The following is a 13,772-nucleotide window of genomic DNA, read 5'->3' as shown; positions in this document are numbered from 1 at the left end:
ATCCGGTGGGAAAACAATATCAGCCAAACTTTCAGAAATGGAAGCCACTAGAGATGGTTATCTTCGTACCGAGTCCTACTGCGGCACTAATGTCCTTTGGCAAGACATTAACATACATGCCAACATTTGAAAATCAGAAATCTGTACAAATTATGCTATTTTAAAAAAAAAGAGGAACAATCCTAACTCTCCTATTCAATACTACAGACAAATTTGTACAGGAAGAGGAACACCTGCATTAAAATGATAATTATCTTCTCCCAAAAAGAGGAATGTTCCTCTTTAATCTGAACAGTTGGCATGTATGCATTAATCTACACTTGCCACTCTCAACCCAGGTGTTAATTGGGTACCGGTAGGAAGGAATTCCTTAAAATGCTGTGAGCGTTGAAAATCAGCAGCCTAGCATAGCCGGGTAATGTTGGAGCGCCTTGAGGACCTTGCATACGTGCGCCATATAAAAATCCAATATTATTATTATTATTATTTGCCCTCCACTGCAAGTGATTATCAATTTCCACTAATTGTATTTTCCTCCACCATTTTGAAGTTAAGAATCTTCCTTGCATCCTTAGTGATCCAAGGACATTTACCACACAAAGAAACATCCAATGTGATCATGAGGAAGCTGGCTGAAATGAAAAGCATGCAGAAGGGATTCATCCTCTTGTAATAGCAGTGAGGCATCCAGTGGATCACATCCCATTTGGAGTAAGGTGACAATATCATGACCTTGTGTTTCATGTCATGAACAACACCAGAATTTGCATTATCCAGTGGATGTACTGGCATCTTGCTATCTCTGGTATCAATAGAGGAAGTTACTCCTAGTTTGTCCTGCCGATGGCCGAGATCAGTATTTGTTTTTTAATCTCTTGTTCTCCTCTCGCAAAGTCTCAATCTCTGAAAGGAGGCCCTCGTTGACGGAGTAGCGTTGGAGCAATGCTTGTATTTCAGTCTATGGAGACAAAGGATAGTCATGATAATTGAAAGGAAAGAGTTGAATGGAAATATCTTGATAACGAATCCAGACAAAATTGTAAAGAAGCTCTAATGAGATTTAAAAACTTTTGTTCTTTCCTATCTTTCTCTTCTTCCCATTCTCCTACTCATCTATCAATACCATTATTTTTCCAAAAATCCTATCACTCCCCACTACAAATATAAAAGAAATATCATTCAATTCAAACAATTATCTATATAATGATTCTAGTAATTCTTTGGATCTCCCAATCTGTTTATATAAACATCACCTACACATTTATATGAAAATTTTTAACCAAAATAATTTTAAGTCCATCACAAAAAATTAATCCCATATACAGTTTGTTGAATTAGTTCTTCCATGTCCAATGTACAGTGCTTTTTAATCAAGTGTATACATACCTGTTGTATTTGGAATTGCCTGAGCATTTCTAACTGTAGATTAGTAACATCTCTGTGGATAGCAACCCTGTATTCAAGAACAAATCAGACATATGACATTGTCAATAAAATGTCCACTATTGATCCAGTTTATGGAGAGATATCTATTTCTGAAAAAAATTACCTAAAAATGGGGAATGTAATATGTCAGCGATCTTGGTACAAACACAAGATATCTGTGTCTATGGTACTAACAGGTTGGGAGAAATTTCTGATTTAATTTGCTACAGGACTTTGAACTTTATCCTGGAGGCGACATTGAAATGTGCCGCACAACACTATCATTTTCAGTGACTAGAAGAAGTAAGAAATTGGCATTGACTTCCTCCTGTACATGAGTTATGAGTTCCTATTTTGTTCATCACTATCAAAGAGCAAATATGTTACATTCATATAAGCCAAAAAGAAAAGCAATGATACTGCGATTCCCCCATGTTATATTCCAGTAAAAACATTCATATCTTTCCTGAATACTAGCATTGATAGTGTTTCAAGTAAACGAATGACCTGCATGGCATGTCCTCGCAGTCTTTACTCATATACCAGGATATAAATGGTCTGCTTACAATAAGGAAGGCATTAATATTTATTGACAGTGTGTGAGTTGACACCTTTCTCACTCTGAGCTGACGAATAGGGAGGTGGAATCTCATTATAATACCTGAATTGGTCCAATGATTCTTCTATCAAGTTCTTGATAAAATCCACTTGGAATGTCTGGAATGGGGTATTCTGCAATGAGCTTCCTGCAGCTTCTGTTCCTCCTCCTACAGCTCCTTCATTCATCCTTGTTTCTGCCTCGCTTCCGGTATGAGGAGGAGGAGCAGGGGACGGAAAGCTTCTTGGGAATGATGTCTTTGGGGGCTCCTCTGGTGAGAAGACTGGATAGAAGAGGAAAATAAGACATAAAAGGATAAAGTTTCAGTGACACTGGAGAAGTCTTAAGACAGAAATCAGTATGGGAGAAACCAATATGATGATAATAATCATAACTGGATTAATATGGTATCTTTCCACAGGATAATAGATGATGCCCCTTGTTCTTTTCATGGCTGAAATGTTAAAGCCTGTCTGCACTAGTTTGGCCAGGAGAGATTAGACTTCCATGCCTGGTTACTGACATGTGGTTATCTCATCAACTCAGCTCTCAATTAAAATAAGCAGAAGGGGATTGTGGGGGGCCAACGGGTACAACTTAGGCATTGTTTGCTATATAGAGGGCGAAAGTAGCTACAAGTTGTGCAGTCCCGCTTTAAGTGATATTGTTATACCACACAACAAATATATACTCCTATTACAAAAATCACTGATACATTTTTTGCAACTTGAGAATAAACTGGGATGACAGCCAAACAATTTTTTTTATAGCTATATGGCTGAACTATGTCCTTCTGTCAGAATGATCAGAATTGAAATGAATTTTTCACATAGATCTAGGTGAATTTTAAAAGTTAGAAGCTCAAGAAATTAAAAAGAGGTTCATCTTTAGCCTTTGAATCAACATGACATTAGTCTAACTATAGTGAGATCATTGAAAGCTATTTTATCTACCAACTATATCTAACCTATAAGTAAGTTAGCGTGATACGATAATTAAGTGGGATGAGGGTGGGGGGGGGGGGGGCATGAGACAGAGAAATTCCCCAAAAGGAGAAATATTAAATGGGGGTCTGGAGGCAATGCATCTGGTGGGGGTTAAGGGGCGGCACCCCTTTACAGGGTTAGGGTTAGAAGAAAGAAAACAAAACGGTCTTGAAATCTCAAAATCGGCAGAAATCCACCAGTTGGCGGAGTATATGTTTTTGTCTTACCTGGTCTATGAATGGTTGGCGTGGTTACTGGTGATGCTGCCTCCTCCTCTTCCTCCTCCCCTTCCATCCTGGTATCACTATCCAGTCTGACGGGACGGATGTTGAGGGAGGCTGGAATGCGTCTTGTATCCATGACAGTGGTGGGAAAGGATGTTCTTCTTGGCGAGGGAAGGTCGACCGGACTGTGCAATGGCTACAGAAGAGATTACAAATAGCACAAATATATGTATAAATAATGTAATAATAATTTGTTTATATAGGGGCCAATTTCAAGAGTATTGCTATCTGCCCCCAGTGCCATCTTCAATGGCAAAGGCGCGAAAACATGAAATTTGCACATGGTGGCAAAGCTTAATTTGTAGGCTACACAAACATCTTGTACAAGAGTCAAAGAAGAACATAATACTCACCGATCTAAACCTGACGCTACTTGAAGTTGCCGTTGTTGTGCCATTATCTAGACCATCCAAGTTATTTGGAAAAGCTCTCCTGATTGGTCCGAAAGGGCTGGATTCTAAGGCTACTGATCCAACAGGATTTCTCCTTACTGAGCTATCAATACTTGGATTGTCCTTTTCTGATGACAGAGGGGAGAAAATACCTGCACCTAAAAGATGGAATAACAATTAAGATTATTTTATTACAATTGTAGTTTAGAAATGAAGCCCAGTGGCAAAAGCACATTTTGGTCATATACCTATGGTAACTGCATGTAATCCTAAACGAGAATAATTAGTCTACTAGTAGAATGGTATATGGAAAAATATACTATCTAGGGAAAATGGCCTTTTTGTTATTTGTATAATCTACAACAGGCTAAATTAAAATGACCACGAAAATATTAATTTTGCTTCAAAATATGAATCAGCAAATTCAAACTGGCTAGAAAGCACACTAAATACTGTAATGTGATGCATGCTCAACAAAGAACCCTCATAGTCTGAGTCTGTTTACCTCTTAAAGTGACTCGGTAACATTGCCTCAGATTCTGCAATCATATTTATAAACCTTTAGGTCAGTCAGGAATCCCATGACTTTTACAAGCTGATCGCCTGTCTGATTACCGGTATCAAGATATTTATGATTGGAAATCAAAATTTCCTTTTTTCGTTTTCCTAACGGTTTTTACAACACTACAGTCTATTAGGGGAAATGACTACGTAAAAACCAGTCACTCAAAGATTTTTACTTTTTGAGGCACTCATGATCCTTTTGAAGCGCAATTTTTTTTAGGGCTTCAATATTACACCATATCACAGACACTAATAACATGTAGGGCCATGCATCTCAGATTTAACGTTGTTAAACGATGCCTTTAAGGTGTTGGAGAACATATGCACTTATTAAGAAGAGTTCTTACCAGGTAAGCTGTTGCGTCTTTGTTGTGTCTCTGCCTTGCCCATAGTCTCTGGCCTATCATCAGTCACAGAGGTGGGACCATTCCTGACTGATGTCCTAGCTGTGGTCGAGTCACCTCCTGTTTCAATACAAATGTCCATTTAAAATTTGTTAAGAACTGCTTATGATACAATAAAGGAAATCCTGTCTCACACATGACGTCGTAAATCACAACAAAAGAAGAAAAAAAAAGAAAAGAAAGGAAAAACAAGAGCTGCAGCATATCCATATCATCTAAAGTGAAAGTGAATGGCAGATCAGATTGAAAAATAAGTAGCTGCGCCCAATAAAGTCCCTATGTATAATCACTTCGCTGTGTGTTGTGAGATATAGGAAATGCACTACATTTATGTCATTTTAATTTGCCGCTGAGATTTATATGCATCACGTGTGAATGAGACTTCAGGCAGCTCTTATGAGGACTCTTCGTTAGAGAGAAAAAAAAATCTACTGAACTAAATCTTTCAGGTCTACATAATGTGATCTGATTGCAATAAAATTCAAATTGATAAGATATGTTATTAATATTAAATGTTGAGTAATCTACATTCAGACAGAATGAGTTACCTAAAGTGTCATAATGAGGATACAGAAATGAGTCAAATATCAGGTAAATTAACAACCAATTCATCAACCATAATCTCAAATAAAGAAATCTAATCTCACCTTCTCTGATTGGTGAGATGATATCCATATTGTCCATCTGCTCATACCGTGGAGAAGGATCACCGTTGGTCCTCTCATTGAGACTCTCCTTAGAGGCCTTCACATTATCAGGAATGGATGATGTCGGCTCGCTGGGCTCATGCATCGGTATCGAAGAGTTGGACGATGACGACTTCTTGTGAGAACCTGCTGTTCTTGATTTGCTGACTGGCCCATTCACCTTGAGGAAAATCATGGTTAGTAAAATGGAGTCAATTATTAAATGTAAAATTATTAAATATTTCACTTAATATATATTTTACACTACTTTTCATAATATTCAGTATTTTTTCCTTCAATCGACCATATCATTTTTGCATATTTTTTCCAGAATCATAATGACAATATAGAAATGAGTCAAAATTATCAAAATATACTGATTTGAGGGTCTCCCTTTTCTTAAAGCGGGACTGCACTACTTGTAGCTACTTGCTCCCTCTATATAGAAACAATGCCTAATCGGTGACCATTGGTCCCCCATGATCCTCTTTTTCTTATGTTAATTGAGAGCTGAGTTGATGAGATAACCACCTGTCCAGTGACCTTGCAGTGTGGTATAATCTCCCCCTATAAACTAGACCAGATAAGCTTTAAATAGTCAAATCAACCTGTATGCTTATATTTTTTTATTCACAATCAATGTCAGTCTACATACTCATGGCTTGGTCAGGTCAATTTCTATCAATTTAGATTACTCAACATTCAATATTAAAAACAGAACATTTGTAAGCCCTAACAACAAACAAATCATGTTTGATAGTTGGGCTGAATCTCACTACAGACAAACAACATGAGTTTTAAAATCAAGGTTCCCCACCACACTTTATAGTTGTGAGTTTGCCATGTGGCTTTTGCATACAAACTTACTGAAGAAACTGAGTACTTGTTTGGATGTTAAAGGATAGTACCCAGACAGAGATAATCTGATATTGCATTATACACATCTGAATAAAACCACCTACCTTAGGAGCTCCATTAGCATATTGGAATCTTATAGCCTGCACAGAAGACTTGTGAGCGTTGAGTGTTTTGAGAGGGGCAGATCCCATGCGTAGATCAAAGACATAGATCTTGCCCCTGGTGGAGCCTGCTGCTAACGTTGCACCATCTTGCATGAAGGAGAGTGATGTGAGAGGGGACTCAACAGTCATCGTCTTGATCACACTATAGCAAAATAAGCAGATTTTAAGCATTATTGGTTATTAATGTCATGTTTAATAAAATAAACATATTTTCTTGATTTAAATGGTATTGCAATTCCCCCCCCCCCCCAAAAAAAAAAAAAAAGAAGAAAAGAAAATGCAGCTCAAAAGCTAATGTTTAGTTACAAAAATATGAACATGATGCAAAATGATCAAATTATGTCTTAAATATCAAATAAGATATCATACTATCTCAGAGACTTCATATTCAAAGGGAGGGATGGAGAATACATGGACATGTCATATGTGCATACCAAAACACATTCCTTTCTTCTCATTTGTATATAACTTCTAGCAACTCTCATTTGTAAGTATTGTATCACTACACTCATTAACTTAGAGCAAATGGGTATAAAACATAGCTCATGTAAGAAGAGACATTTTACCCAAATAGAACACAGTTTTCAAAAGACATTCAGCAAATTTTAACTATTATTAAAAGAGACTTGCCTTCTCCCGTTAACGTCATAACAGACCACCCTCTTGTCTAGACCTGAGCTGGCGAGAAGGAGATTATTGAGCGGTGAGAAAGACAGGGCTGTGGTGGGTGCATTGTGAGCATCGCTGAATGATGTGACCAGCTTACTGGTGTTGGTATCCCACAGTGTCAGGCTGCCGTCATCTGAGGCAGCGGCTAAAAGGGACTTCTTGAAGAAGGAGTACCCGACATCTCGGATTGTCTGTGGATAGATAGGTGAATGGGTGGAAGGATGGATGGATGGATGGATGGATGGATGGATGAATAGAAGTATTGATGGATAGATGGGTAGATGGATGGGTAGATGGATGGGTGGATGGATGGATGGATGGGTGGATTGATGGGTGGATTGATGGGAGATGGAGGGATGGATAGAATGGATAAGATTGATAGAAAGATGGAAGGATGAATGGTGGATAATTGGACAAATGGGTGGATAGGTAGATAGATGAATGATGGATTGATGAATGAAGGTGTGATAGAAAAAAAATGAAGCGATAAAGTAATGGTAGGCACAATATTAAAAATGGGCAAGTCCACTGTACAAAAAGAAACAACAATCATCATAACATAAAAAATTGGAAAAATCTACAATATGGCAGTTTAATATATGGAAGATAAAGATCACTTCAAATCTGAAAGCTGTGCATGAGTTGATGCTTCTCCATTCCCTTCTTCCTTCATAGAAACACACAACAGTGCCCTGTATTACATGTATAAAGATTGATGTATTACGATTGACTCAAATCAATCCTAACTAATAATCAATCGCAACTTATAATTAATCGTACATGTGAACCTAAGAGACGGAAGTTGCGATTTGAATCAATCGCAGCTCTATATAATACAGGGACCAGAATCAGCTTTTTAAATTCATTTTGTTCAATTATCTTGTAATTGGAAAATCAGGGGTCCCATTTGCTAAAGAATAATGACTGATCAGCATCAATAGCAAATTCACCAATCAGTGATTGTGCATTGACTTACTATTGATTCGTGAATTGATTTCAATTCAAATTAACTGCAATTCAATATTAGATCAGCCTAGGTAATAAGTTTTTTTAAACATAATTTGAATGATTAAATAGCTGACTTCCTGTCATGATGTTATCTGGAGTACCTACCTGTCCATTGGATGCAACCATAGGGGAGCCAGGTTGACCAGATACTACATTGTGAAGCAAGATCTCTCCACTCGCCGACCCTGATGCCAGGTACGAATCATTCCAATTGAACAGCACACAGCTGACACTGTCTCGATGCTCCTGTTTCGTGCAGAAAATTGATAGATTGATTTATTGATTCAATGACTTATCCATTTGCTAATGTTTTGATTTCTCTTCATGACGATTTTCATATTTCACTTTGTACATTTAACATCATAATCAGGACAATTAGCATACCAGTAACTGGTATATTATCAACAACCACTACAAGAAAATATATTGTGAAAAAAAAAACATGTCACAAGGGTAAAACTAAAATGCTTCTATGCAAGGCAAAAAGTCTTAGCTACATCATTGATATCTCATATTTTAGTACTAATATTGCTTATATCGATTGCTCTAAGGGGCATGGTTAAAGCTTTTGTTCAAAGTGATCTCAAAACTGTACTGTGCCTGAAAAAAATGTACGTATTTTTAGAATGAGGGAAATTTACGCAGAGCATTACGCGTGTCTCACTGAGTGTCTCACGCCCAAGTATGTCCGGAATAGCAAAATTCATGCCTGCAGTTTTGACCAATTAGAGGCACTCTTCATATACAGTATATAAATACATACCTTGTATGTCCTCTTCAGCTTTTTGTTCTTGAGGTCCCATATGCTGACCAGCTTGTTCTTGCCTCCACAAACCAGGTAACGTGAGGTTGAGTTCATAGAAAGACATGTCTGCTTCTCCTATCATATGAGAGTTTAAAAGAGATAAAACAAGTGAAATTTACACTGCTGTTTGTATTTTACTTAGGCATGGCATTTTTTTTCTATCAAATATCAGTGTTTCTGCTGAGGAATAAGTTGACAAATTCACAATATAACCTTAAATGTGCATATAACAGTAGTATTGGAAACGCTAACCAAAATTATGAAGACGGCTTATCCTTATTATCATCAGCAATGGAGATTTGAAGGGCTTACTCTATGTTTAAAAAAAAAAACAGGTAAAATGTACCCTATCAACAACAAAATGGTAATTTTAGTTACTTCTTGGCCCAAAAATGACAATTTGTATTGATTTTTGTCCAAAATCAGACCAAATTTGCAGTCAAAATCAATTGATAGGTCGGTTTTTTACATTTGGATTCAATATAAAAATGTGAGCATTGATGTCAGAACAATCAATCTCATTGAATGAGTTTACACAGTTCAGACCACTTTGGTCATTTCGATCGGTGGCTAGGGTTTTGCTGCGCTCAACTGGTTGAAACATGTTGACCGGTGAGCTAGATAGTGAGCTAGATTGTGGCTTAGAAAGTGGGGGCACTGTTAAATGTGAATCCACCCTAGTATAACACAATAATAATTACTGTTTTGTCTGGCAGTCTTAAAATCTTACCCCAACTGCAAGCTCAATAATATTTGTTGAAAGACTCTTTCCATAGGAGAGTACAATCTTATCCCCAACTGATGATGCACTGGCCAAGAGTTGATGTGAAAATAATAGTGTGTCAAGGAACATCATAAGAGTACAAAATTTACATCACTGCTGTTATGATTTATATATGGAATTATCCATTGTGATGTCTTATTTGAGGTGCTATTCAGAGTTTCAATGAATAATGATTTATAAGTGTAAGATTGAAAAACGTCAACACTGATGAAATAGTTTACCGAGTTTAACCCCATTAAAAATCTCTGGCATCCCATCTGCAAACTATATGAACACTGTCAGGGTTTAAATTGAACTGTGATCATTAATGATTCAGATTAGCTTAAGTCTTACAAGCCAAGCAACCTTAAGCATGCTTTCAGTTTTAAATTCATCACAAATTAAGTAAATAACATGCTACATCTAAAATAATTCTGTTGTTTGCTTCAGGGAAGAGAATGCAGGGTGTGTGACATTCCCTTGTTCTATTTTGCCTGCATTCCTTATGATCATGTCATTATATGTTTACAATGTAATGATCAAACACCTCGGTTTATTATGCGCTCAATAAATCTATCTTTATTATTATTATTATGGATTACATGTCAAGATTTTTGTCATACAAAAATATAAGTTAGATAATAACTGTTCAAAATTAATAAAGGATATTGTTCTGACTCCAGCAGAGGCTTGAGATGGGACCTGCATGCGGTGAAAACAGTTGCTGAGGAGTTGAGCTGGAGAGGTCCCAAATTTTGATGTCATCTCCACCAGATGCAAACTTTATTGGTCCCTCCTCCATTATAAGTCATCAGAAAGACCCACAGGGTACACCTAAGAGCTAATCTTGAGCTCTGGTATGGGAACGGTATGACGAGAGAACATGGAAATAATTCATTTTGGATTGTTTATCCTGCAGTAGATTGATTAATTGTTGAACAAGTAAAATAAAAACAAACTCACAAAAACTCCCTGGAAATCATCTCCAACAAAAACAACAACCTGTGTTAAGCACATGGTGTCGGGCATACTTACTTTGATTTCCTCATCTTTCTATGCTCATTACTTGGCCCCTATACATTTTCTACCAAAACACTGTTTGGCACATGTCATTTATTTGTAATCTTGAACATTCAGTAGGCCTGTCTTCTTCTGCTGGAGGTCGCCAAATAACCCGCTATTTTAACTATCCTGAGCGCAAATTAGCCAGTTAATTTGCGTCTTCATCAGCCCCAATTGCAATTAGCGGGATATTTGTTCAAGAAAATATCCAGAGAAATGTTGTTCTTGTTTCCAAAATATCCCTCTTTTGGGGAAATATCAGGCTAATTTGCGCCCGTCTGACGGCCTGATCAAGTTTGTAATGAGCGTATTGGTCTGGTGAAGTCATAATACAAAACACACACACACTCACATTTGCTTTAACACTTTTTTTTTAGAGGAGCAGGAGAAAAAGATGAATAGGAGAAGAAAGAGGAGGAGGAGAAGAAGAAGAAAGAATAGGATGAAGAAGAAGTTGGAACCTAAGAAGAAGAAGAAGAAGAAGAAGAGGGAGAAGGAAAAGGAAAAGGAGAAGATGATGAAGATCAAGAAGGAGAAGAAAGAGAAGGAAAAGGAGAAGAAGAAAAAGAAGAACAAGAAAGAGGAGAAGGAAGAGAAGAACAACAAATAACACTTACAGAAACAATAAAATGAATAACAACGTTTAAAAATGTTAACATGAATATGTATACGATTATGAATATGATGACAGTGCAGTGAATAGTGAATTCTTCACATTCAAATTCAAATTTCAATCAAGACAATGATTCATAGTCTATAGAAAACTTAACTTAAGCTTCAAGTTAAATGTGAGGGACTACCGGACTAGGTTATGTTTTCAACAATGAGTAATTTAATATTTGTAGGTGATATTCCACGTTTAGTCCTAGAAACAGTAAAACAACTATTATCCATTAACTTATCGGTCTAGACCTAAATTAGTAGATCTATTTTTACTAGAGACAGGGGCCGGACACGACAACAATTACAACGAGTGGGACTGAATTGTGAGAAACACATATATCCGCAATGAACATCTTCTAGATAGCTGTTAATTTGAATATTTTGCTTGGAAAACAATTGAAAAATAAACACTTAACAACATTATAAACATATTCCAATATAACATTTTGTTTCAAATATAATTATTGTATTGGCACTTACATGAAATTTCGTCTGATTCTTGTTTGGAAATCAAAATATTGGCAGACCGATCTAAACTTTGCGCCAAATACGGTATTGGCAATATATAAATAAAAGGAAAAAGTGAAAGCCTACGAGGCAATAATGGAAGTTTAGCAAGAAAAAGAAATACAAACGAGAGAGAGAGGGGGAAAATTTGAAGAAGGAAAACAAATTATTATAATTATGTATAAAGGATAATATAATTAAAAGGAGAGATAAGGAAATTAAATAAATAAGAAAGGCTTACGGATAGATGAGTATAGTCTATGATGCATATAAGAGATTTATGCATGAAAGTTTAGATTTAAAAATGAAAACTAAAGAAAACGGGTTGGGTAAAACATAAATGAATATCACAAAGTTTTAAAAGGCTGATATATATTATACAATATATGGGATATCCAGATGTAACCTCTCCCTACGTTAAGAAGTTATAAACGAAAAGAAAAACAAACACAAAATTAGGGGTCCTGCATCTCATTCACTGTAAGTCATTTCCGACTCCCCGCAAGTAGAATTATATGTGATTTTGCAAGTATGAGAAAGCATTATAATATAAATAATGAAATAATAATACAGGATAGGCCTACAGCTGAAAAGCTGAGCTGTAATAACTTTCTTATAAAAGGAGGAGCAATTGCTCCCATAAGAAATATGGACTCACAATGTCCCAGTATTAACATTGGATTTTCTCTCCCCCGGCCCCCCCCCCCCCCCTCCTCCTCCTCCTCGGCCTCCTCCACTGAAGATTGATCAATGGCCTGCACTTTGTTTTAACTAGCCCGGATGGCCTGATAACAAGCTGATTATATCTCATCTTCATCAACTACAATTCTTCAAATAAACATCTGAAAACCCTATTCTTCTGAATTTGTTTATAGACTAATTATAAGCGACAGCACTTTGAAGGTTTATCCTCTGGAAAAGGAACTAAATAAATCCAGTTTTAAAATGTTTATTATCATTATCATTGATATTTGATATAATCATTATTCTAATAATTAGTATATTATCATTATCATTGTTACCATTATTACTGTTATTATTATCATCATCACTGGCATCATCATTATTATTATTATTATCGTTATCCTCCTGAGAAGTGAGTTTAAAACCATGATATTTCTCTTCATGAGCTGCAGCACTACATATGCATCTCATTTTTAAATGAACGCTATCAGCCAAAGTAGATATTCCTCAAAGATGGGCATCCGTGAGGCTTGCTATGTATTTGGTGGCCTACAGTCAATGATAATGTCTCAGACATTCTGCAATCTGCATGCATTTGATTATTTGAAGTTCAGAAAAAGGAAAGTAATCGTGTGAAGCTATACTTCATAGGCCTATAATATAGCTCATCAGAAATTATCAGGCACAAAGAATATAAGAGCAGTGTTTATTTAGTCTTCATAGAGGAAGTTATTCCTCTTTTGTATTCCTAGCTTTGTTTAAAAAAGCACGATTTAACATACATGTACTTGATACCAGAGCAGTACCAAAAAAAAAAATTTGATACATGCTGTCACCAAGTTTCTTATTTTCTTGATATCCCAAACACCCTTTTCTGGATTAATAACTCGTCATCTATATCCCACATCCCGCCCCCCCCCCCCCCCGATAACATAGATCAGTATTAATTGTTGCCATTGTTTTGTTATGTTTTCAAATGTATAGCCTATATTCACTGCCCCCTACTAGATCATATTAACTTGACCTGAACGTTCTTTGTAGCAAGCGAAGAACACTGGAGTTTTAAGTTTCAGGTTCTTGGGACTAAATAGTTAGACATTTTTAGTTTTTATCCTCTTGACTTTGCATGCCTTGTCGTGACGAGATGTTGTTGGGTCCCTTGTACTTGCCAAAACAAACGAGCTCAACCGAAATTTGTTGTCTTAAAATACAGACCCTTTTCTATTAATAACAGATAGGGAATATTCATG

The 13,772-nt window shown here is 36.5% G+C and overlaps 1 protein-coding gene across 1 annotated transcript; it reads right to left on the bottom strand.

Annotated features, from left to right (window-relative positions):
* Positions 1-836: 836 nt before the first annotated feature.
* On the bottom strand, positions 837-11,903 carry LOC580279 (protein NEDD1). Its single transcript, XM_030972917.1, has 14 exons — positions 11,812-11,903; positions 10,276-10,460; positions 9,574-9,668; positions 8,802-8,918; positions 8,144-8,284; positions 6,992-7,221; positions 6,302-6,503; positions 5,301-5,520; positions 4,597-4,713; positions 3,647-3,843; positions 3,237-3,429; positions 2,087-2,306; positions 1,387-1,453; positions 837-958 (listed from the first exon to the last, which is right to left on the bottom strand). Exons 2-14 carry the CDS (start codon positions 10,406-10,408, stop codon positions 854-856), a joined length of 2,037 nt encoding a protein of 678 aa, XP_030828777.1. The 5' UTR covers positions 10,409-10,460; positions 11,812-11,903; the 3' UTR covers positions 837-853.
* Between the last annotated feature and the right edge of the window lie 1,869 nt (positions 11,904-13,772).

This window comes from Strongylocentrotus purpuratus, unplaced genomic scaffold (genome assembly GCF_000002235.5).
Source record: "Strongylocentrotus purpuratus isolate Spur 01 unplaced genomic scaffold, Spur_5.0 spur5_scaffold_6, whole genome shotgun sequence".
In the NCBI taxonomy this organism is placed as follows: Eukaryota; Metazoa; Echinodermata; class Echinoidea; order Camarodonta; family Strongylocentrotidae; genus Strongylocentrotus; species Strongylocentrotus purpuratus.
Note: the sequence above shows the minus strand (reverse complement) of the source record. Positions and strands in the feature narration are given on the sequence as shown.

What these genes read in the sequence shown, in the direction of transcription:
- LOC580279 (XM_030972917.1), bottom strand. Translation starts at nt 10,408, where the DNA reads ATGGAGGAGGGACCAATAAAGTTTGCATCTGGTGGAGATGACATCAAA. An exon ending in TTATTGAGCTTGCAGTTGGG is followed by an intron (nt 8,919 to 9,573) that starts GTAAGATTTTAA and finishes CTCATATGATAG; the next exon opens with GAGAAGCAGACATGTCTTTC. An exon ending in GGCAATTCCAAATACAACAG is followed by an intron (nt 959 to 1,386) that starts GTATGTATACAC and finishes TTGTCTCCATAG; the next exon opens with ACTGAAATACAAGCATTGCT.